Genomic DNA, 25,472 nt, shown 5'->3' with positions numbered 1-25,472 from the left:
TGAATTTGTCTAATATAAAACTGCAGAAAGTATTGACCTTTGTGTAGAGTTTTTTCAGGGCAAAAGTTCAAGAACTGCCTTGAATTTTCACATGTCTGTCACATGATAAAATTTGCAGCATTTAGCATTCCTCCCAAAGGCAATACTTTCAAATGGCTCCAGACTGATCAATGAAGCTTGTGGATTGGCTTTGTTGAAGAACTGCCTTTTTGCAGTGCTGTATATCACATTACATCTAATGTCCTATTTCAGAGCTTTTAGAAAGTTTGAAGACTAAATTAAACTGATCAAGATAAATTGTTTCACATTTCAGGGTCTGACCTTATTCTATAATATGAAGTGTGTAGCAGCTGTAATAACTTGATGACATGTCATTGGCTACACAGAGTACAGCTGGCAAATTCAGTGTCAAAACCAGTGTTTGTTATGCCTTCCCCACTTATTACCCCTTCCCTATTTGTTTTTTTTTACAACAATAGCAGTAAAAGGAAACCAGTTACAGGAGGGTTCTTCATGTTTCCAGCCTACTGTACAATATCCCTATTTGAGGGGAGAAATTAAACTGAGGAATTTGCACTGAGGAATTTGCTCTGACTTCAGCCATTAGTACCCAGCCACTGGTGTAAATGCATCAGTGGAAACACCAGAAAAAGAAAGGGAAAGCTACTGTTTACATTCAAGAAGTTTACCTCAGTTGCACTAGGGTCTGTACAGGTATAGCTATACTGACAGCTGTAACTATGACAAATCCCCAGTATGGACAAGGACTGCAGCAGACTGGGAGTAGACCTAGTGGAGTACTTTGTAGTACCCAAAGTATCATTTGGGAGAGTGACAGTGTCTGGACTCCTACAAACTTTGCTTGTAAAAGTGCACAGACATTGGCTGCTTTAATATTTAGAAGGCTGACTGTATAGTACATATAAGAACTTATGTTAAAAAAAAAATCTAGATTTCAGAACTTTCTGTCTGTGTGTTTGCCTCAGGGCCTATTAAATAACTCTTATTTGCAAGGGATGCCATCTCTGTGCATACTGGCCACAGGAAGGAAGTGAAGCCACACCCAAATCCTGTAAAGGCCCTCAGGATACAGAAGACACAAATGACACCATATCAAATAACTCAGCTGGCTATAGTCCCCAGAGACTTTGCCTTGCCTCCACTAATCAAAGGGGCAAAAACAAAACAAAACAAAAAAAAAAGGAAAAAAAAGAGGATGTTCTCATTTCCTCTACAACATGGGCTCAGTTTTGTCTTCTTCCTTATATATCCTAGCCAGCCCTGGGACAAGCTGAATGACATTACTCATTTTTGCTATGAATTGAATTTTCCTAAATGAAAGAATTGCTGAAACTCCTAGAGTTCCTGTTTACTAGGCCTGTGCAAATAGGTAAGTATTTGATTCAGATTCAGATTTGGCTGATTCAGAGGACAGTGATTCAATTTGGAGATTTGGATCACTGTCCCAAATCAATTTGGCTGAATCGTCTTCAGCAGATTCAGTTCCGATTCAGAGAGATTCGGAGATTCAGCCATAGACTATAATGGGGAATCAGTGAAATACCTATAATTTTGTCATTTTTTGTCTGATTTAGATAAAACTTGCAGAAATGATAGCTCCTTCTAAGGGAATGAAGGTTGCCAAGTTTCAAGGAGATAGGTATAGGGTTTTCTGGGACACTGCATCTCAAGCTGATGACAATCAAACTTTGGGGTAAAGTGTCCACATGTGAGGACAGGAGGGCAATCCAGGTTGACCTCAACAGTCTCAAGAAATGGGCAGATGAGAACCTGGTAGCATTTAACACCAAAAAATGCAAGGTTCTTCACCTTGGGAGGAAAACCCCACAGCATGCTTATAGGCTCGGTAGTGCTACAGTGGCTAGCACTTCTGACGAAAAGGACTTGGGGGTCATGATTGACCACAAGATGAACATGAGCCTTCAGTGTGATGCTGCAGCTAGTAAAGCAAGCAAAACACTGGCTTGCATCCATAGATGCTTCTCAAGAAAATCCTGGGATGTCATTCTCCCGTTATACTCAGCCTTGGTGAGGCTGCAGCTGGAGTGCAGTTGGAGTACTGTGTCCAGTTTTGGGCTCCACAATTCAAAAAGGACATGGAGAAGCTTGTGAGAGTCCAGAGGAGAGCCACATGCATGATAAGAGGTCACAAAAACAGACATTACGATGAGAGGCTGAGAGGTATGGGACCCTTCAGCCTGAAAAAGCACAGACTCAGGGGTGATCTGGTAGCCACCTATAACTTTATCAGGGGTGCTCATCAGGATCTGGGGGAACATCTGTTTACCAGAGCACCCCAAGGGATGACAAGATCAAACAGTCACAAACTCCTCTGTGACTGTTTCAGGCTGGACATAAGGAAGAACTTCTTCACTGTCCAAGCCCCCAAGGTTTGGAATAGACTGCCGCTGAAGGTAGTTCAAGCACCTACTTTGAATGCCTTCAAGAGACATTTGGATGTCTATCTTGCTGGGATCCTATGACCCCTGCTGACTTCCTGTCCTTTGGCCAGGGGGCTGGACTCGATGATCTTCTGAGGTCCCTTCCAGTCCTAATGTCTATGAAATCTATGAATCTATGACAAGCAAAACTCATGTCACGTGTGTGTTAAGGCACAGTGGGGTGAAAACTGCAGGCATGCTAGGCCCTGCTGAGGCCATGAAGTCTGCCAGCTTTCAAAGAGATAGGTGCAGGGGTTTTCGGGAAACTGCACATGAGGCTGCTGACAAGCAAAACTCATGATATGGGTGACAATGTGTGTGTGTGTTAAGGCATGTCCTCACTGGTGCTGGGGCCTCTACACGACATGATAGTGTGCTCCAATGAGGTCTCCTCCTCCCCTACAGCCTCATCTCAGTCCACCACTTTAAATGATAACAGGTAATAAAATAAGTGAGCATTAGCACAGTAGCACTGGTTGGCATCACGGATGGCCTTGACCATATTGGCCCCATGTTCATGCCATGAACCTGCCCAACAAGCCACCCCTGTACCATGTGGTTCATGGCCACCATGATCTTCCTTGTCGTGTGGGACTTCTCCATCACCTCATCTTGAGGGAGACCCCACTGATTGCCTGACTGATTGCATCAGTGCCCTGTGAGGGAGAGGTAGGCATGACCTCCATCCTGGCTGCTCCAGATGTCAGAGATGAAGTGCAAGGCTACCTGTGACCCTGCCTTGCACAGCTCCTACCTCAAGTACTCCCTGCAGGGAGGGCACCATGTACTCAGGGAGGGCATCAAGTACTCCATGCCTTATATAGGGAGGGCACCACCATCCTGCTAAAGGTGGTGTGTGCGGGCACTTGGTAAGATGGGGCCATGACTGCCATGAGCTGCCTGAACTGCCTTTACTTAGATTTTAAAAAGGCCTTTGACACCCCATTCTTATAAATAAACCGAACAGTTCCAATATAGATTATTACACAGTCTGGTGGGTGGAAAATTGGCTTATGGGATGCACCCAGACAGTGGTGGTTGATGGGCCAGTTTCTACCTGAAGAAATGTGGTCAGCGGAGTCCCCCTAGGCTCTTCCTAGGACTACTACTGTTCAGTGTCTTCATTAGTGACTTGGATGAGGAAGTAGAAAGCACCCTGTCCAAGTCTGCAGATGACACCAAACTATGGGGGGAGGTAAACAAACTAGAGGGCAGGGAGTGAATCCAGGTGAATTTGGACAGGCTGGGGAAGTGGGCAGAACAGAATAGGATGCAGTTTAACAAAGATAAGTGCCATATGTTGCACCCAGGGAAGAAGAAGAACCAACACTCCTATAGCCTGAGAGGTACCATTCTAAGCAGCACAACTGTGAAAAGGGATCCCGGAGTTGAAGTATACTCCAAAATGAACATAAGTCACCAGGTGATGAAGTAATAAGTAAAGCTAACTCCATTCTTTCTTGCATAAGTAGGTGCATCACAAAAAGTTCTAAGGAAGTGATACCTCCCCTCTATGCGGCCTTGGTTAGGCTACAGCTGGACTACTGTGTCCAGTTTTGGGAGTCACACTTTAGGAGGGATGTAGATAACCTGGAAAGGGTTCAGGGGAGGGCCATCCATCTGGTTAAAGGCTTACAGAAAAACACCCTATGAGGATCATTGAGGGACCTGAATCTCTTCAGCCTCCACAAGAGAAGGCTGAAAGGTGATCTTGTGACCATCTAGAAACTCACAGGGGAGGAGGGGGAACAGCAGGAAATAGGGGATACAATATTTACCAGGGCACCCATAGAGGTAACTAGAAATAATGGCCACAAACTGAAGGAGAGCAAATTTAGACTGGACAGCAGAGAAAAAATTCTTTACAGTGAGGGTTGCCAAAATGTGGAATATGATTCCATGGGAGGTGGTGCTGTCCCCTTCCTTGGAGGTACTTAAGAGGAGATTGGACAAATACCTGGCTGGGGTCATCTGACTCCAGCACTCTTTCCTGCCCAGGGCAGGGGGTTGGACTCAGCCATCTAATAGGTCCCTTCTGACCCTAACATATATGAAATCTGTGAAAATCTATGAACCCTGGCCTCTCAACTAAGGAGAGGGGCTGGCCATTGACAGCAAGCATCACCCCAATGCTCTGGGTAATCTTGCTTGCCCTTGCAACTTACCCCGCTTTGTCTGTGGCTTTCCCTACCACTCCAGGGTGGCCTGCCTGTGCTTGGGGGGACCATCTGCCACCTCAAAATGGTCCCACACTACAATACTCTCCCACTTCTGGGTTGAGGGTGGGGATCCTGCCTTATCCCGCTCCTCAGCAGGCAGAGGCACAACAATAGGAGGAGCTGACTCAGGTGAGCCACTTGCCTCCACAAGCTCCTTTGACCTCCTTTGCCTTTCTGACAAGGAGACATGGCTCTAGGGGAACTTTGAGGGGTATGGAGCACAAACTCAGATTCCTCCTCAGTCTCCAGATTTTCTATAGCTAGGGTGCTCAGGTCCCCCGGTTCCAGATCCAGCTCCTCCTCTGGCAGTCGGCGGCTCATGCTGGGAGATGAGATTGGGGTGGAGAAGACTGTCATTCTGCTGCTGGTGCCTATTTCTGGAGTTAGGGGAGGTGGTTTAGGGACAGGTACTGTTCCCACCTCCTTGCTTGCACTGGCAGCAGAAGACTCATGGCTGTCAGGAAAGAGGATGCGTCTATGTTTGGAGGTAGGGGGGAGAATAACTTGAAGCTCTAAAAGCTGAAGACTGGAAGGCCAGAGATGGGATTGGATAAGGCTTAATCTGTGGCTTGGTGGTCATGTAGATATGTAACTAACATTTGGGTATATAAAGTGAAATGAGATTCTTCCCTAAGTGTCAGTTATATATTTATAGCAAAAGCTGCTATTAGGTCACCACTGCTGTTACATTTTCCTATTGCTCTAACTATATTTGTAGGTGCCCCTTTCTAAACAGCAAAGTTTTCTTCTCTCTCTTTTTTTTGGTTGCTATACTTTTTTCAGTCCTAAATGTTACACCTGGTGCTAGATGTGTAAATTGTATTGTTAATATGTTCCATATTGTTACTGCTATTTAAGCAAGCAAATGATCTGTTTGGACTATTGGTATCAGCTTTGTTACTGTTGTTAATTGCAGCTATATCTTCACTTTACTCTCTGACTTCCCTTGAGCTTCTGGTTCTCCAGATGCTTTCCTTTAAGAAAAGAAAATTAGATACTTTGTAGTTTTGCTTCTTTGAAGATAGCATTCTGCAGGATTCTCATTCCTTGCACCAACAAAGCCACTTTTCCAAGGTATTTTCTATCCCCATATGTGTCTTTTCCCAAGACAGATATTTTGATCATTTCTCATTTATTTTTAATTCTGGTAGTTTGGTCACTACCAAAGAGGAAGTACTGACTGCAACACAGAATTCATAGATATTCAGTGTTTCAGAGATCATTAGAACTTTATATCTGCCTTCTTGTAGGTAATAGTGACCATGTGTATACATGCACTTTACTGTGCATTAGACTAAGCTAATGCACAGTAAAGCAGCACCATCTACATGTGCGCAGCAATTACTGCACAGTAGATTAATTTTGAAGAACTATTTGATAATACTGACAGACACAGGTACTAGAAAATGGTGCTTTAAATTAATACGCCAAAGTCTATGTGTAGACACTGACCAGGATCAAATTGCTCCCTGGTCAGACCAGGCAGCAGAGGGCCACAATTGCTGTCTGGCTAAACCCCAATCTCCATGTAGTTGGGAGCTGCCCCCAGATAGCTAGGAGCTGCCACAGCATCTCCCTTCCCATCCCGTGGAGCCCAGACCTGTCCCACTGCCATCCTGGGACTGGCACCCAGAGTTCCCCCTGGCTGCCTGGAGTTCCCCCTGGCTACTGCAGGGGGGCAAAGCAGGGCAGGAGCAGCCCTGGACAAGGCTGCTGCTGTTGGGCTCAATTTGATTTTGACCTGGGTGTACATTTAGACATTAGGGGTGTGCAAAGTGGGCAGTTTTCGATTCAGATTTTGATTCGATCCAGATCAGGGGACAGTGATTTGATTAGCTGATTCAGATCACTGTCCCAATTCAATTCAGTTGAATCTGAAGATTTGATTCCGATTCAGAGAATCAGAGATGTGGCCATAGACAGAGCTTTATATTTTTTTTCTATGTACCTTGATGTACCAGGCATGGCTTATGAATCCTGAGATTGTGGGGCAGATGGAGCATCCATGGGAGTATGGGGGGGGGGCGGTTCCTGCATGCTCAGTGGTGGACCCCCCACACCAACTCAGCTTGGTGATTGCCCGCAGGGAGACCCTGGGTGCTCCCCCAGGCCCATGAGACACCAGTAACCGAGCCAGGAGTGCTCCATCTGGCAACACATATCAAGGATAACAAATAGTCCTTTTTCAGATATGTAGGAAGTTGGAAAAAAAGCAAGGGTAACATTGGACCCCTGCTGAACCAAATGGGATGGCTGATAACCAACACTCAGTACCCAATCTGCTCAATGGGTACTTCGTGTCATGCTTTCATCAGTCCAATGGGACTGCCCTGCCTAGCAAGATGCAGGATGGCCAGGTGGAGGGCGTATTTATACCCAGCATTGGTGTTGATCTAGTAAACCGTCACCTTGAGAGGCTGGACACCTTTAAGTCAGCTGGTTATGACAGATTACACCCTAGAGTACTCAAGGAGTTGGCAGGTGTCATAGCGCATCCATTGGCAAAAATATTAAAAAATTTGTGGCGCTCAGGTGAAGTACCTGAAGACTGGAAGAAAGTCAATATGGTATCCATCTTCAAGAAAGAGCAGAAAGTTGATCCTGGGAATTACAGGCCAATCAGCTTGACCTCAATTCCCGGTAAGATTTTGGAGAAAATTATCAAGGAGACCCTTCTGAATAAGCTGGCCTAATGCAACATCCTGAGGGATAGCCAGCATGGGTTTGTTGCGGGTGGGTCTTGCCTGACCAATCTCATCTCCTTCTATGACCAGGTGACATATCACCTGGACAAGGGAGAAGAGATTGATGTCATATATCTGGATTTTAAAAAAGCTTTTTATCTGGTGTCCCATGACATCCTCATGGAAAAAATTGGCCAAATGTGGCCTCGGCTTCACCACAGTCCAATAGCTGGGTAATTGGCTCCAAAGTCAGACCCAGAGAGTAGTGGTTGATGGTAGTGAATTATCATGGTGCTCTGTGACCAATGGCATCCCCCAAGGCTCTGTCTTTGGACTGGTTCTTTTTAACATATTTATCAATGATGTGGACATTGGTGTCAGAAGTGCACTGGCTAAGTTCAACGATGACACTAAAGTTTGGGGTATTGCATCAACACCAGAGGACAGGCTAATCCAGGCTGACATGGATAAACTTAGTAAGTGTGCAGATACAAACCTGATGACTTTTAATATAGATAAATGTAAGGTACTCCACCTTGGGAGAAAAAACCCGCAGCATGGTTATAGGCTTGGCAGTGCTACGCTCACTAGCACCACAGCTGAAAGAGACTTGGGGGTCATGAATGACCACAAGATGAAAGGAGCCACCAATGCGATGTCGCAGCTGGCAATGCAAACAAAACCCTGGCTTACATCCATAGATGCTTCTCAAGTAAACCTCAGGATGTCATCCTCCCGTTGTACTCGGCCTTGGTGAGGCCGCAGCTGGAGTACTGCATCCAATTCTGGGCTCCACAATTCAAGAAGGATGTTGAGAAGCTTGAGAGAGTCCAGAGGAGAGTCATGCACATGATCAGAGGGCAAGAGAATAGGCCTATGAAGAGAGGCTGAGAGCTATGGAAAAGCGCAGGCTTAGGGGGCACCTGGTGGCTGCTTATAAGTATATAAATATATAAGGGGTATACATCAGGATCTGAGAGAACATCTGTTCACCAGAGCACCCAAGGAAAAACAAGGACCAACAGTCATAAATTCCTCCAAGGCCATTTAAGGCTGGACATAAGGACATTTTTGTTTACTGTCCGAGTCCCCAAGACCTGGAATAAACTCCCTCCAGAGGTGGTGCAGGGAGGGAGGGAATAAACTCCCTCCAGAGGCACCTACTCTGGACTCATTCATGAAGCGTTTGGATGCTTATCTTGCTGGGATCCATTGACCGCAGTTGACTTTTTGCCCCTGGGCAAGATCTTGATGATCTTCAAGGTCCCTTCCAGCCCTAACATCTATGAAATCTATGAAATGAGCTGGAAGTACTGCTGGTCCACTTCTGGGTCTGCTGCTGAGCACACAGGGGACCCCTCCCCCTTGCCCCCACAGGATGCTTTATCTGCCCCACCATCTCAGTGTTCACAAGCTGCACCTGGTACCTCATGGTATATAGAAAAAACATATAAAGCTGTGTCTATGGCCAAATTGTCAAATCTCTCTGAATTGATTCGGAGGCTTCCAATTCAATTCAGAGATTAATGGGTCTCCTGACTCGATTTGGATTTGCACATTTCTTGCTGAATCAGGCCGAATCTCCTCCAAATCAAATCAGTTACCTGAGCTTCGCACAGCCCTAGTAGATGTGCACCTGGGAGCAGTTTAACGTGCCTTAATTTTCTGTGCAGTAAATTCAGGTGCATTAATTTCACATGTAGACACTCCTGGTTTTTTGCATTTCAGCCAGATGCCCTGTTTGGAGTCTAATAACTTTTGTTTGTGTAAAGCAGAACTTGTATTTTTGCTAAAACATATCTTCCAGAAAGGCTTCCAGTCCTGAAATGTTCAAGAGAAGAATCCAAAACTTCTTTTGTTCCTGTCTTTCATTTTGAATTGCCTTCACTGCTACAAATTGTGTTTTATTTCTGATTTGGTTGTGTGTGGTTTCAGCTTCCAGCCATTGATTTTTGTTATGCTTCTTCACTAAATTAAACAACACTTTAGTGCTGGGTATTTTTTCTAGGTGGGGGTACTAATATATTACATACAAGTCACTTCTAAGTCTTCCTTAACATAACCCTAAAAGATTGTGTCCATAATGAATTTTCTCTACATTTTAAATTAATTTTGTGAATCTTTTCTGCAACTTTCCAATGTTCCAAAATATGGACACATGCGTGTGCCAGGGTCTGGTGGGGGAGGGGGAGGGGGATCACATGTATTAAGCACCCAACATTTCAAAATGGCTGAGGGGGCACTTTAACTAAAGCTCCTTTGATGAGTTTTAGTTAAAGCACTCCCGCGGCCATTTTGAAACACCAGACACTTAATAAACGTGATGGTGAGGCACGCTGAAGCATTGTAATTAGAACGTCAGAGCATGTATATAGAGACCAGAACTGCAAATAGTGTCCCAGCATGACATAGGTTACACATTATTTTTCTAATTTTACATCTAAGGGTCTCATTGGCACTTTTTAACCTTAACATTGTACAATATTCAGTTACTTGTCTGCTATGACCCCTAGTTCCTTTTTAGAGTCACTGCTGACCAAAAAGCAGTCTCCCACTAGGTTTGGTCTGTATTCTGTGTACCTAGATGCTTACATTCCCTTTTGACTTCACTAAAACATTTTCTTTTCACATTAGAAGTCACATTTACACTTGGCACACAATGGGCATGGCTGATACTCTTCCATCTTAAGTAGCCCTTTAAGAGCTAGGGCACCAGTCTTGCTCTAAATGTGCTAAAACCAAGGAATGAGGCTCCTGAAAGAAGATATAATCGCAGAACCTGAATTACAAGTCACTTCCCCCTTAGATCCTCTTAAGCAAAAAATAAAAAATAAAAACAGGAGTCTCGCACGATAACAAAATGCAGTTAGTGATCCTCACTGTTGCATGCTATTCCAATTCTCTTTCACTCATGCATATTATTTGTCTATGTATTTTGTTGATGGTTACAGAACACAGACACAGCTGGACATGACGATGAAGTTGATGGCGGCAATATATGTGGATTAAGAATGAAAAAAGGAGTCAGAGTTACTAAAACAAGTAATCTCCCATTAGGACGTGAGAAAGTGGAGGTCTCCTACTCTGCAGATCCTACCTTCTCTTACCATTCTTCTCTTCAAAGAACAACTGGTCCTGCAGAACTACAAATGGACTTACCTTGTCAAAAACCATGTTGTTTCCCTCAAATGCCAGAGCACAATCAAGGGAGGAATGACAGTACTCTTAAGGAAGACAATTCAGAAAAAAACTTGTCAGAGGAAACGCAAGAAGCCTGCAAAGATGACAAAGCTGGGCGAGTGATGATGGAAAGAGAAAAGAAATATAAAGAAGTAGAAGCATCAAACAAAGAGCATCACCAGCCTTTGGTAACAGAACCCAGATGCAAAGATAAAGTGAGCTGTTTAGAAACAGCAGGCAGAGATGTTCCATGTGGCCCAACAAAGATATCAAGCAATGAGAATAAATGTGGGAGAAAGGAAGAGGAAAATGACAAGATTTCTGTGACAATGAGTAATTTTACAGTCCAGGAGAAAGATACTGAAGAATTTTTTGCACCAGGGCCTGCAGTTTCCATGCACACACCACAAGAACAGAAAAACTGGCTAAGCGAGAGTCTTTTGCTTAGTAGCAGGGCCAAATACAGCAGCAAATCAAATGGCTCTTCTCTCCATCCACCTCTGTTGAACCTCGGAGAAAAAACAGTTGACAAACAAGATCGTTCCTTTGAGACCTCTTTCCCCCTTTTTGGAGAAGAGATTCAAACACCCCAGAGAATACACAACCAGGGAGCAGGGAAGACAAGCAATCCTCTATTTTTTCTTAGCTCTGCTGGATCTGATCAGCAACAGTCAGAAGGCAGTGAGATGGAGCATCGCTTTGTAAGACAACCAACAGCTCATAAAAGTGCAAGCAGTCCTCCAGAAATTAAATTCAACACTTCTCCAGGCCAGACTGGTAAGAATGTGAAACTATCACCTGCCGTAAAATTAAAGAACAGTCAAATTGTTTAAAAAAATGGAAAACTTAAGTTGGAATTAATGTTTTATACAGTTGACTACAGCAGTTACCAGGCACGTGACTGGAACTGATCACAAGTTCTGTGGTACTTCTGCTCTGTTTTTTCTACAGCAAAGTGTTTACAAAGCCCAACTGCCTGGCAAGAACTGTTGTGCACAAGTGGTCATGTCTTGTTCACTAAAACTGAGATATTTTCTCATTTAAACTGAGCACAGGCAACATTTCCCAGAGGCCTGTTAGTCACAGGGAAGCTGTGAAAGCTCCTGGGTTTCTTGAAATTTTCTTTTTGTTAACATTTCCAGCAGTGAAAATTGCTCCCATGTAGAGATGATGTTTTCAGTTATTAGTCCTGAGAGAGGCTTGGAATGCAAAAACATCTAATGTGAACAATAGGGAAAGAAAAGCAAATCAAGCAGAGAGCTTACACTTATCTTCATGCTGTTCAATAAGTCCATTTGGGAAAGTGTTTATAAAGCCAATTAATTGCTACAAATAGACTGTGTTTTCTTAGAAGCAGTGAAAATTAAACTACTAGGTTAACTACATCAGTAAACTGAAAGTTACTATTAGCTGTAATAGTAATAATAGGTTTGTAATAATGACTTTAGGCAGGTTGGTTTTGTTTGTAATGTGGAAAGCACAGAAACAACAAATTATTTCTGGAGATTGAAAAGTATCAGGCTAATACGAATTTAGGTCAGGGGGAATGGCCCACAGATAATTTTACCGTGTTTTTATACTTTTACATGTACCAGAAGATTAATGAGATGTACTGATTATTTTGATTTGGTGGCCAAATCTCTGAATCTGAATTGAATCAGAGGACCCTTTAATCTCTTTGAATCAAATTGGAACCCTCCAAATTGATTCAGAGAGATTTGGAAAGATTTGGAGATTTGGCCACAGACATAGCTTTAAATGTTTTTTCTGCATAACTCTAGGTAGCAGGGACTTGTGAATGCTGCGATGCTGGGGTGCATGGAGTGTTGGGTTCCCCAGAGTGGTTGGCAGCAGACCCAGAAGTGGACCAGAAGCACTTCTGTTCCACTTCTGGTTTCGCTGCCAAGCATGTGGAGGACCCCTGCACTCCTGTGGGGTGCAGTGCAACATTCACAAGCCATGCCTGCTACCTTGAGGTATGTAGAAAAAACTCCTAAAGCTGTGTCTATGTCCAAATCACTGATCTTCCAAATCTGCATTGAATCTTCAGATTCGGCTGAATAGAATCAGGGACAGTGATCCAAATCAACGAATCAAATCACTGCTCCTCATTTGGGCCATATCTGAATCTGAATCGAATACAGCCCACTTCTCACACCCCTATTTAAGATCATGTGACCTATAATCTTGTGCACCATTTTAAAGTTATCCAACTTCCAGAAAAAAAAGTCATCTTTTGCATGTAAGGAAATGCTGCTGAAGATGAGTTGAAGAAGATGCAATTTGAAAACAATTCAAACTGCAGGAGAAATTTTTAGTATATTTAATGAATCAACTGGGTTGAAGTTTGAACAGGGTACTAGGATGCATCAATATTTGTGCTCTCCCACAGTTAATTGAGTGAATTACTAAAGAGGCCATGCTTCAGATGTACAAAATATTGAAAACACATATTGCAGCAGTTTCTGCTAAGATCATATTTAATGTATGAGAACAGTTGAGAAAGAATAGGATATTTTTCTGCATAGACTGGATCCACATCTAGGTTGTTTGATGTTATTATCATTAGTGAATGAACTGCCAGTGGAATTCATTGCCAAGTTGTTCATCTTGCCACTATTTGCCCTTAAATTAATGAAGTGCATTGATAAATTGTAAAATAAAAACAGGAATAACTTTTTTTCAGCCTTACATTATCTACAGGACAAAAACAGACCAATAGATACCATTTCAGAGGCTATGTGACCACGACTGATCATAATATGAATTACATTTAAATCTCATAAAGAAAACTATAACAGAGAATTAGAGGTTGTTTTGCCATAATTAGAACATTCTGTGAAATCTCTGAATTTAAAAACAAAACTCTTGAGGTCCAAGTTCGATTTAGCTTGAAACATATATGAAATATATATTTTATACATATGCATTTTAATACATATATTTGCAGTAGTACTATAGGACAAGAATAGTGTCAAACAGAATACATTCTCCTTTGCATAGCAGTGTTGCCATTTAGTTAGAAATATGTAGTTCAAAATTTGTTTTCATTGGCAAAAATCATGGCTTAAATTCAGAGAAAGCTGTTTAGCAAAAAAGGAAAAATTCAAGAAACCCAGTCTTTTACAATCAAATTCATTTCTAAGACAAAAAATCTTAGCGCTGACAAAAATCTTTAATAAGGCTTTACATTAGCAATATTATACAAAATATAAGAGTTATAAGAGTTTTCTTAATGTAAGTATTATTAGATTTAACCCCAATTGTTTTCTTTTATTATTAAAATACAATTTTAATTGACTTGATTTAGCTAAGAGTTAGAGCCAAATCTTAGAACTAAAACAATGTAAACTTTGGGGATGCTTGAAAATACACGCAATTACCTAAATTAGGTTAAACTGAAGGACTTGCTAAAAAATGTTCAAACTGTGGTGTTTTAAATTTACATATAGAAATAAGTATGTTTTCTATCCATTCTTATTTTATTAATATAATCAGAGCTAAGAAGCAGATTTAGACTGGTAAACTAGGCTCTGAAATCAGACTTGGGCAGAATTTAATGTCAACATTGCAAAAACCAGCCTTGTAGGTGCTCATATTCACTCATGGCAGAATCCAGTTTAGTCCCTTACATGACTGTACTTAGGTGCTTCATTGCCAGCCTGTTGGAAGGTGATCCCAAGGAATGAGATAAGTCTGAGCTGCTTATACAGTGAATGGGGAGAGTTAGGTGCTTCTATAGGGCAATTCAAAGAAACCAGATGCTAAGCATGCAGCTCCCCAGAGCTAGACAATATGATGTGTGACTTAACTCCTGCTCCTCCCCATAGCCTAGACACCTAACTCAGGGCCTGTTACACCAGGTCATGGGCAGCCAATCTGGGGGCACTTGGGACTTGAGGTGCCAACCAGGATCAGGAGAAGCAAGTGTTGCCCTGAGGGGTCAGGCCAACTCTCAGGATCTCAATATAGTGCTGTTAGACAGGACGGTGTAACACAATTGCACATATACAAACACACAAATCAATTAGGGCATACACACGCACACTACCAGCTCATTCACATACACATTCAAACCAGTCTGGGCACATGCATACCTATTACCAATTCAAGCACATACACTATTCACCCCAAAAGTCAGACACCGATCACTAATTCCTATATCATGCACACAATGCCATATGTATATACACACATACACACATATATATACATATATATACACACACACTCTCTCTCTTTCTCATGCTAGGAACTCAAATACAAACACGTTCAAAATAACTAGTTTAGGTTCATGCACACCTATCAGCAGTTTAAGCCCATACGCGCTACACACACCAAATTTAGACAGAATCAGTTACCATGTACCAACACCTGCACATCCAATACACATACGTGGATTACTAATGCATATACCACACACACACACACAATGATATCTATATATGTGTATATATATGTATTCACTAATTTACACACGTATCACCCACCTACACATATGCACAAGTGAGTTCCTAAGTTGGGTATTGTGATATGTATGTATGTATGTATGTGCTTGGTGTACTTGGGATACCTGGGGAAAGGTTAAAGTAAGAAAGTAGAATTGTAGGGAGTGAAAGTCACCAGGACAGGGATTAGAACTGGTAGACTAGAGGGGCCTGGGCAAAGAGCTGAGGCTCAGCACTAACTTTAGGTTAACTGATTTTAATTGATTAAAGATAACACCCCAAACCTATAAAACAGGGGAGCAATGCCAGCACAGAGCTGGGGCTGGAGCCAGAGCTACAGGGGAGCTGAAAAGGTAGATGGGGAGAGGAGGGAAAATGGGACTAAGGGAAAGTGTTGGTGTTAAAGAGGGGCTCTGGATGCGGGCAGCCAGAGGATGGCTCTGGGGCAGCTAGACAAGTGGCAAGGAGTAGCAGTAGGTGCTGGGAGCTGGGAAGCTGGGGGCAGGGGGTGAAATGACTACAGAAGGTGCAGGGTAAGCCTGAAAAGAGAGAGACAAAAAGAGAGCGGAAAATCACAGGAAAAGTAGCAGGAGAGACTGAAAGGTGGCAAGGCAGCAGGAAAGCAAAGAAAGGCAGCAGAAAGTAACAGGGAAAGGCAGTAGGAGCATGGGAAGCTGGGAGACAGCAGAAGAATCACAGGAAAAGTGGAAGGAGAGACTGAAAGGCAGCAGGGGCAATGGGAAAGCGGAGAAAGGCAACAGAAAGTCACAAGGAAAAGGCAGTAGGAATTGAGAGGAGATTAGGAAACTAGTAGAGAGGGGTGGGGGCTAGAGCTGAGAGAGAGAGGAGAGAGAGAGAGAGAATGAGGCTGGAATTTAAGATAAGGAAGGGACTGGGATTTAGTAACACCTGACCCAACTTGGGGTTGCAAATGACAGTGGTTTTATTGAACAGGGGAGATGGTAACACAATGTCTTATTGGTTTCCTTGCAACCACACACACACAATGGCACCAGGGGTTAGAGAGGCTTGGTGCAGGGGCTGAAGTCCAGAAGGAGAGAGAGAGAGAGAGAGTCCAAATTGTAGGAGGAAGTGTGCAGGTAATACCTACCTATCCAGGCTGGAAAGGGGTTCTTGTCCAGTAGGTGTTGTCCAGAGGGGGGTTGCCAGCATGGCCTCTGGATGGATAGGTGATGTGGCATGGTGCTGGTCCAGAGGGAGAGGGCATCCCACTGGCTCTGTCTTCACTGCCCCTTTTTATAGGGGCAGACCTTGTGTGACCCTAGTGATGGGAGGCGTGCTCTGGCAAGGGTCAGCCCCTGGCGTACTCAGCATGTGTGCTCCATGCAGGGATGTGCAGTTTTGAGTGTCTGTAATGGTGAGAGTTGCTGGTTCTGCAGGGACTTTTGTCTTTCAAATGCTGGTCTTGTCTCTGTTCCTGGATGAGGTCCATGGTTCCTGGATGAATCAATGCAAGGTGATGGCCCAGTCATTACAGGCCATTCAGTAGATAGCCTGCTACCGCTGTATTTCAGTCATTCCCAATCATTCTCATTCATCAGGGAACCCATTTACATGGGAGGGGTACAGTGAATCATACTGTTGCAACATGGGATACCCAGGCAGAGGACACAAGATGGAAGCTTGACATATAAACTGGAAACTTGACATGACTTTGGTTCACTTACAAACACAGGCCTAAACCATTTAATATCCACATGAAACAATAAAAATCAATACAAAAATGATAAGAATACAATATACAACAGTAAGAATCAATACAAACCTAATAATAATACAATATAAAACAGTGGATATCCCAAACCAAAAACTTGCTACTAAAATAAAGATATTTAAAGCTTATTCTAAGTCTGAGCTCATTTATACTTCTCTATAGGGAATAGAAAGGGAGAGAAAAAGTAAAAAATGGTTGGGGAAGGGGAAGGAATGCATTTTAAAATATATTTTAAAAAAAGAAAAACTGGGGGTTTTGGGTGAATCCAAGTGCCAGCCAGGTCAGGAAGTTAGGAGGTCAGCCCAAGAGCATGGTCTAGGAACATGCTGAGTCAAGAAACTGTGAGATCAGGCAAAGGATGGAATTAAAGATCAAGAAGAGAGTAGAGGCAGAGCAAGCCAGAGGCAACAGTGAAGAGGTCTGAGATCAGGTTGAGCTTGAGCCCTATTGCTCAGAAACTTTCTGTCCTTGCTCAGGAGCTTATATGGAGGAAGTAAAAGATCAGCTGACCCAGACCAGCCACTCTGGTGACAGGGAGTGGGCAGAGGGCTACACCCTGATGGAAGCTTCAGACCAACCTCGCCCAGTCTGGGTGTCAGTTAAGGTGGCAGACAGGACTAAGGCCTCAGGTTTGAGGCTATGGACTGACTATACACATCTGTTCACTCAGGATTCAAACTGTGTATTCATGGGACAAATGCACCCTGGTCACTTCATTAGCTATAATTAATCTATGTATCCTCTCTTCTGAAACTAAAAAAAAAAAGTCACTGTGGAAGTACCTCTTGCATATATTCTTTTATTTTGAGCAAAACAGATTTTACATTTGGCAGACAACAGAAGCACACACAGGTTCACAATTCATCAGAGAAAGAAAATTATTTTTAACTAGAAAGACAAGCAAAATCTTTCAGCCAGCTTGGACAGTGCCAGTTAGACTAGAACCTGTTATGGCTCCTTGAAACCAGTGCATCACCATAGAAACATGGGAGGTACCTAGTACGGGTGATCATGCAAAACAGTTCAGTTGCATAAACAGAGACATTTGATTTTGCTTAAATCCCTTCATATGTTAACGGTATGTACTTATGCAAATATACTTAGTTTTAAACTAGACATTAGCAATCAAAAGCCTACTAGGCTACTCAGAGATGGCACACTTGGGAGACAGAAAGAGAAGCCTTCTCAGTGAGTATTTGGATGAAGATTTAGTGTGTATATCGTATTATACAAATATTTGGTAGGCCACAGTAGTCTCTGAAATGCAATATGACTTCTACATTTCACTTGTATTAAACCAGCTGGGCCAAATTCTGAGGTCCTTATTCAGATTTTTAAATTCTATCCTTGGTTAATCAAAAGTCTTACTAATCTCAAACAAAATACTATGTAGAGGAAAAAAGTAGCATATGTAGGTGGCTATATATGGAAAACATCTTTATGTCCTACAATTCTTGCTATGCAGGTGACTGAATAAACTTTGGTGCAGTTTGCTTCAGAATTTATTGCTCCCAGGTGTGTCATTTGCACATGTACCCAGGACTGCAGCATGTTGAGCTGGGGCAGAGCAGCTGGTGGGGGGAGGGAAAGGGGCAGCAGGGGTTAGGCGGTCAGCCTGCCTGCCCAGGGCTGCTCCAACCCAGCTCAAAGTACTGCAGAGGAGCTAGCCAGCAGGCAGCCCCCACATTGAAGCACCCTTGTGCCCCAGCCAGGCCCACCAGCATCTACACATGCATAGCAACAGAGTAAATAACTCTGCCGGGTGATCGTACTTGTGTTTGGTAGTACTGTCCTATGACAGAGTTGTTTAGTTTACTTCATCCTAATAGCACTGCATGCGTAGACGGTGATGTTTTACTGTGGAGCTAATTAGGCAACTTTGCAGTAAATGTCTCATGTAGACACACCCAGAGAGATTTCCTGTAGTGTGCTTTTTGGGCCCCACTTTCTATCAATAAGACCGGATTTGACAGGCTTTTTTGCATTAAGAAAATTTTAAAGAGAAACTAGGGAAGATTAATTGCAACACAGTGTTGTATTACTAATGCTCAAAAGCAAGAGAATAAGTACATAAAGCAGATGATGGGTTTGTTACTTTAGTAGACAGAACTGACTGATTTTCCCTGTAGACCAACATGACTACAACCTGTATCCCTGATTACTTTAGTAGAGTGAAGCAAGGGAAAGGGGGTAGAAGAGGATGACCTTAAAGAAGTGCTCTAGAGAGAAGTCATTTGTGAGGAAAGTTGTGATGGCTACATTTGATATGGAAGGAAATGGAAGCCACTGTTCTGTATACATGTAGATTTATTTTTGCATATGATCTTTCTTACATAAGGTTTACAAAGAACTTGGTAAGTGTTACTATCTGAGCAGGGAATGAAAGCAGTCTGTGCTGTGACTATTTCCTCAGTATCACAAAGACAGATAATTCATTCCAGGTTTGATAACTACTATGTAGTTAGTATGTAATGGTCCCTCTCAAGTGCCTGAACTTCATCACATCCTGCTATGCAGGCAGTTTTACAAGTACGGCTCTGCTACATTCAGGCTGTAGAAGGTGGCATAAAATAAAAAGACTCTAATGAAAGAAGATCTGCTCTCCCTGTATGTTATGAAGAACAGCCTTATGGGGCTCCCTCAGTCCTAGGGTGACGTGTTGAAAGGATGGGTCAAAATCAGATTAGTACATCCACTAGCGACCTATGCTTCCCTACAAAACAGTCAGAAGGGTAGATACATCCTGATACCACTTCCCAGTGTGGAGCAGTTTCCCATCCTACTTAGTACAGTGGACCATAAGCCAACACTGTGCTCTTGTTGCAGAAAAAGCCAGCAGCATACCAGGTTGTTGAACAGCTCTTGCAACTCAAGGGCGGTGATTCTTCTGTTCTATACAGCACTGGTGAGGCTTCACGTGGAGTACCGTGTCCAGTTTTGCACCCTACATTTCAAGAAAGATTTGAACAGATTGTTAAGAGACACCAATTATTACAGGTCTGGGAAACATGATTTATGAGGAAAGACTAAAAGAGCTGGACAGACCTGAGAAGAATCTTCTCTCCTGAAGAAGAGATGGCTGAGGTGGGATTTGATAACCGTCTTCAAATGCCTGAAGGGAGATTATAAAGAGGATGGAAATGGGCTTTTTCCTGTGACTTTAGGGAACAGCCTTAAGCTGTAGCAGGGTAGATATAGGATGGAGATAAGAAGGAACTTTCCGACTATGCATGTAGTCAAGCATTGGAGCAAGGTACCTAGAACAGCTGTGCCATCACCATCTCTGGATATTTTCAACAGTACGTTAGATGGGCACTTGTCTGCAATGGTTTAGTCAAAGATGATCCTTCCTTAAGCAGGGGATGGAACTAAATGATGTTATGAGGTCCCTTCAAGCCCTACTGTCTTATAGTCTTATGAATTACCACTGACTACAAAAATGTGCTGCCTGCTTTAGGTAAGCTAAGAACTGAAAACAGGCTTTGGCCCTATGGATTGAACATTCCTCTTATAGCCTGGTCTTTAGTCAGGCCAGATTCTCATTTAAGTTGCATGGCCAAGTAACAGGACCAAATGTCTGAGTGGATACCACACTGAAAATGTGTTCTTGGGAGTCTGGCCAATACCAGCTCAGGAACCATGTGGGACATCTGGGATTTTTTTTTTAAGAAAGAGAAGTCTATTTTAAGACCATTTTTTTGCACTTAAAAACCCGCTGTCTCTGTTGGAATTTGGGGTACACAGAGAAGAGTGGGACCTCCCTCCAGTTTTGTAAAAGTCCCTTCAGTGGCTAACCCCTGGGACAACTGAACTGCTATAAGTATTAGTACTGTATGTTTCTCACTTAAGTTTTCACTTTAAAGAAAATCCTGTAAAACAACTGATAATTGAGTACATTAATTATTTACCAGGGGTTTTGTCACTTCTGTGAATTCTTTTAAAAATGAATGACCTCATACTAAGTCATCTATTACTATTTATGACACTCTAATGTTAAGAAATAAATCACTTATGAAGTCTTTAAGGACTTAAATATGAAACCAAGATGTTGCTGGTGGACCTTGCTTGCACTGAATTTAAGGAATTTTGCACTAATGTCAGTGGAAGCTGGAGCCTCTTCATGGTTATAAAAGAGAAAATCTTGCTCTATATCTTACATGCAGCTTGAAAAGAATGGCCACTATGGTCCTGCTTTGTAGGCTGGAAATGGAAGTGTAGCCTACATAATAGATCTACATAGATATTTCAGTAGACCCTCAAAGCATATAATTTGTTGTTTTAGGGACTCCATACTATCTACCTTCCCAATCATTTCCACACCACATCTCCCTCCTATTGTGGGGGTCCCCAAGGGCTCTCTTGTTGGCCCACTCCTGTTCTCTGTATATTCTAATCTGTTCATGTCACTGGACAGCTCCATCAGTCTACCTTGGACATGTATCCCTAGTCTTTCAACTCAGTTAGTGAAATCTCTTCTCTCCCCTTTCACTCTGTATCACTGTCTACCTATTCTCCAACCAGTAAAAAACCTCAGCTATCCAGATTATATTCCTAGCCTGTCATTTTGACCACATCACAACCACTTTTAATCTCATCATTAAATACTCCTTCTGCAGCACATACAGAACCTATTTCTCTTACCTTCATGGTATTGCATAACTCTTCTTCTTTGTTATCCAACCCTGTCATTTAGATAACGGACACAAGTAAAGGCGTGTTTAGCTTTTCTGGTGTTATGATTACATTTACATGCTTCTATAGCTGTGTGAGAAGTGAAAAGCCATTGTAACTTTAATTCTGTTTTTTTCAGTTAAAACTGCAGTTTAGGCTCACTTCTAGTGCTACAGGAGCATGTGGAGATAATAGTTATCCTATGTGATTTTTTTTAACAGTATGACCAAATCCCAGTGGCAACTCTGTCCCTTTTAAAGAAACTTAAATTTAGGTCTATCTGCAGTCTTATATGCCTTTTTAACACATGCTTCCAGGTGGAGGGGGCAGCTTTTGGAGCCACTATAATTAAAACTCCCACAATGTCACTTGTATTCAGTGTCCTGCACTTCAAAATGGTGGTAGGGGTGCTTTAACTAAAGCTTGTTTAAGGAACTTTAGTGAAAGCACACTCCCCACCATTTTGAAGTGCAGGATGCTAAATACAAGTGATGTGGATGCTGCTGGAGCATGCTAATTTGAATGCTGGTGAACACTTGATTGGTCGAATCTGCTCCAATGCATGGTAATTAGCACGTGTCCAGAAAGTATATAGGTGCCCATTGTGTGGGCCCCACCTATTCCACTCTACAAGTTGCTTCCATACATTTTTTCATAGATTTTAAAGCAAAAAGGGACCATTATGATGATCTAGTTTGATCTACTGCATAACAGTCCATATAATTTCATCAGATGAAAATCTGTAGGATATTAAAGACATTCACTCCTGATTTAAAAAAAAATTAAGTGCTGGAAAGTAAGTTGTTCTAGCAATTTGACTATTTTCTTTTCATGGTAATCTTCACCTGATTTCTGATATATGGCCAGAACATCCTTCTCTATCTAGCCCTCCAAATCACTGCCATCTTCTTATTCAATTTCCTCACTAGTGTCCACTTTTATGAAGGTTCCAAGAATTCAAGCCTGAACTGCTTCAAATGACTTATATAACATAATGGTTTCTAAATTAACTGAAAAAAGCCTAATGATATTTGTGACCTGCTCAGTGAAAACATCTATTCCGTTGCAGCAGCTGCTAAAAAAGGAAAACAAAATATTGGCAGTCATAAGGAACAGAATGACACTGAAGACTGAAAATATGATGTAATTCTCAATAATAAGTTAAAAACCTTTCCCCACAAAAACTGATATTAAAAAATTATTGCCAACTTCCCCTAAGTTGTTCAAAGGTTCAGTTCAACCATTGGGCTAGTATGGTTAAGGCATGCCAGTTTCTATAGTTAATAGCACACTACGGAGGACTGGATCAGCATCCTATCCATCTGCCTTTGTCTTCATAGTTCAAATGACCAGCTATCCATTTACTGCTGAGTTGACTTATCAAGACTAGGAGTCTAGTCTACTTAACTCTACAAAGTTCACAGCTTAGTTGCAGAGCTGATTTTGCAGTCATTTCCCAATGGTCCCACACTTTGCCGCTGTATACTATATAATTTAATAGGAAATTCCCCAGAAAGTAAATTATATAATAAATATAAACATCAAATTTAAATCTAAATTTATATACAATATGAATTGTAACATATCATCATAATTTATTATATGTAGCACTCCACAAAAAAGTTTAAAAATACTAATAAATGCTAACCTTAATAGAAATAATTCATTTTAGGTGATGAATGCTAGCATGCAACATCCACCAGCAGTTGCAGCTGACATTCTTTGTCTACAGTGTGAAAACTTGTCCATACACAGTGACTGCATGTTCTGTGTCCACTTAATTGGTTGGAATTGTAAGGCAGTATTTTGCCAAATTGTAGAGATGTGGAAACTGATCAGAATCCCAAAACTAAATTACATTCAAAGGCATCTGGCATTCTTTGGCAAAGTACATGTAAGCAGCACATTCTTTGTCATGTCTTTCTACCATCTGGGGATTGATTCAATTATCTAAGGGTTAAATCTCAGAAATGGCACCTGATTTGAGTAAAAAATGTATTTAAAAAGTAGGCAGCTGGCTGTTTAAATCAAGGTGGTAGTGACTTATCATACTTGTAGTACTGATTTAATTTTGCAGCTATTGCCTGAAATTGTTTTTGTCTGCCTTGGTTTTCAGTTTGACAGTCTGAAAATTGTGATGCCATATCTTTGACTCATAAAATCTATCAGTTTGGTGTGAGCTTTGTGTACCAAAACCTGCTGACTTTCAAAACTTGTTAAAAGGTCCATGAATCGGATTATGTTTTTAGCCAAAACTTAACTTGATTTTCAGTGTTGCTCTGTTTTAATAAATCACAGGTCACATCCAGACGAGTACAGTCATGTGGTATATAGCACCACAAACAGGTTTGCAGTACCACATACTGCACAGTCCGGTGTTCTCTGCACTGCATATAAAGGGGTAAAAAAAAGTGGAAAAAACCCTTACTGAAAAGTGGAACTGGGTTGCCTGGAGCTGTGCTGAGGTGGCCAGCAAGGCTCTGCCTTGCAGGATCACCACAGCTGCAGCCCCTAGAGGCTCCCAGGAGCCCAGGCAAGAATGCTGGGGCCAGTACAGTGCTGGATCCAGCCCCCCTACCTTCCATGGCCTAACTTGCTATGTGGCAAAGCGTGCATGTCACAGGCGTTCCCTGGAAACAAGTAGCAGTGGTGCAAGGTGTGTCATCGCTACTTGCCCCCAATGAACCAAAAGTTCATGCACGTCTGGACGCTCCCACAAAGTTGAAGCATATACTGTGTTCTGGGTGTGATTTCAATCTCACTGCACACAAATTACTGGTAGTCACAGGCAAGTGGTAAGAGGGGTATGGGGGGGCATGTGTCCCCCCTGAGATTGACCCTGAACTCGGCACCGAGTTGTTGTGTGGGCCAGTGGGGTGTTGGGGGGTGGGGGTGGACACTAAGCTGTGGCACAGAAGTATAGGAGTTGATATGGGGCTTTTGGCCTACTCCTGGGCCCGCCCACAAATTGTGTCTTCCTGGACTCAGGAGGCACCAGTCACCACTGCTGGTAGTACCTAATATTTTTTGCATTATTTTCATGATCTAACCATTCAAACCATGAATTCCACCTTGTAAGCACTGGATTTGGTGGAAGTCACACAGTTGTATTCAGATCCCTGTTTTGATTGGCGATGGACTCCCCTTATAGAAGCTAATGGCCCTGACAATGTTTGAAGGTGTTTTTAAAAGATAAAACCAGGATATCCACATCAGAAGACATGTATGTCAGATACCACTTACTAAGGAAAGAATGTATGCATTGCAGGTAACGTGGATTGCGTTGGGCATCATTCCATGGAGCACATCAGAGAAAACTTGGCACATATACATTGCATTATCCGAGAGAAATTCTGAGATACTGTTAAAGTCTAAACCATAATTTACAACTGCCTACACTACAGTTTGTGTTACAGTTGAAAAATTTACAGACTTGAGTTGAACCAGATCTGTTTGAAAAACAGGGAGGTCTCAGTCTTTCTGGCACCCAAGTACAAATAAAATGTAGAGTACATAGTTATCCTGTGCATCTGTTGCTTCATCTGCTACAGCTGAAATTGAATTATATTCTGCCAATGCAGATTTTGTAGACTAAACATGCAAAGCAGTTACTTCTGGTAGAAAATCCTGGTAAAGTTTGTTTGCACATGGGAAACTACCAACATTTGTTATGTACTTGTTGAAATGCTCCCTTAGTTTCAGGTTATTATTTTTTTCCAAATGTATGTTGGCAGCAGTGAATGCCTCCACTAGGTTGAATGTAACTTATGTTCTTGTTAAACTGCTTTCAATGGTTCTTTTAGGCTAGGAACATAAACAGGTTTAAGTAAACAGAAACTGGTTTAAACCTGTAACAGAAAATAACCCTTCCTGGTTTAAGTTAAATCAGAGTCCCCCAACATCCTAGCATGCTCTGCATCCTTGGGCTGGGCTCTCTGTTCCAGTGGTGTAGGGCTGGCCCTGCCCCAGCTGCCAGTGGGGACTTTTCTATCTCCAGCAGCCAGGAGCAGGGTGGATTTTTCTACTTCACCCCCTTCTTGGCTGCCAGCTGGGACAGGGGAGTAAATCCCCCA

General features: G+C 42.3%; 1 protein-coding gene across 1 annotated transcript in view; it reads left to right on the top strand.

Moving 5' to 3' along the window:
* The window catches only part of LGSN (lengsin, lens protein with glutamine synthetase domain), a 45,906-nt gene that overhangs the window by 5,533 nt on the left and 14,901 nt on the right, over positions 1–25,472 (top strand). Inside the window, exon 2 of the mRNA XM_090052208.1 lies at positions 10,317–11,322. Within this exon, the coding sequence (XP_089908334.1) occupies positions 10,317–11,322 (1,006 nt within the window). The remainder of the gene's footprint in view (positions 1–10,316; positions 11,323–25,472) is intronic.

Source organism: Crocodylus siamensis, chromosome 1 (genome assembly GCF_052110815.1).
Source record: "Crocodylus siamensis isolate JL-2025a chromosome 1, ASM5211081v1, whole genome shotgun sequence".
Taxonomy (NCBI): Eukaryota; Metazoa; Chordata; order Crocodylia; family Crocodylidae; genus Crocodylus; species Crocodylus siamensis.
Note: the sequence above shows the minus strand (reverse complement) of the source record. Positions and strands in the feature narration are given on the sequence as shown.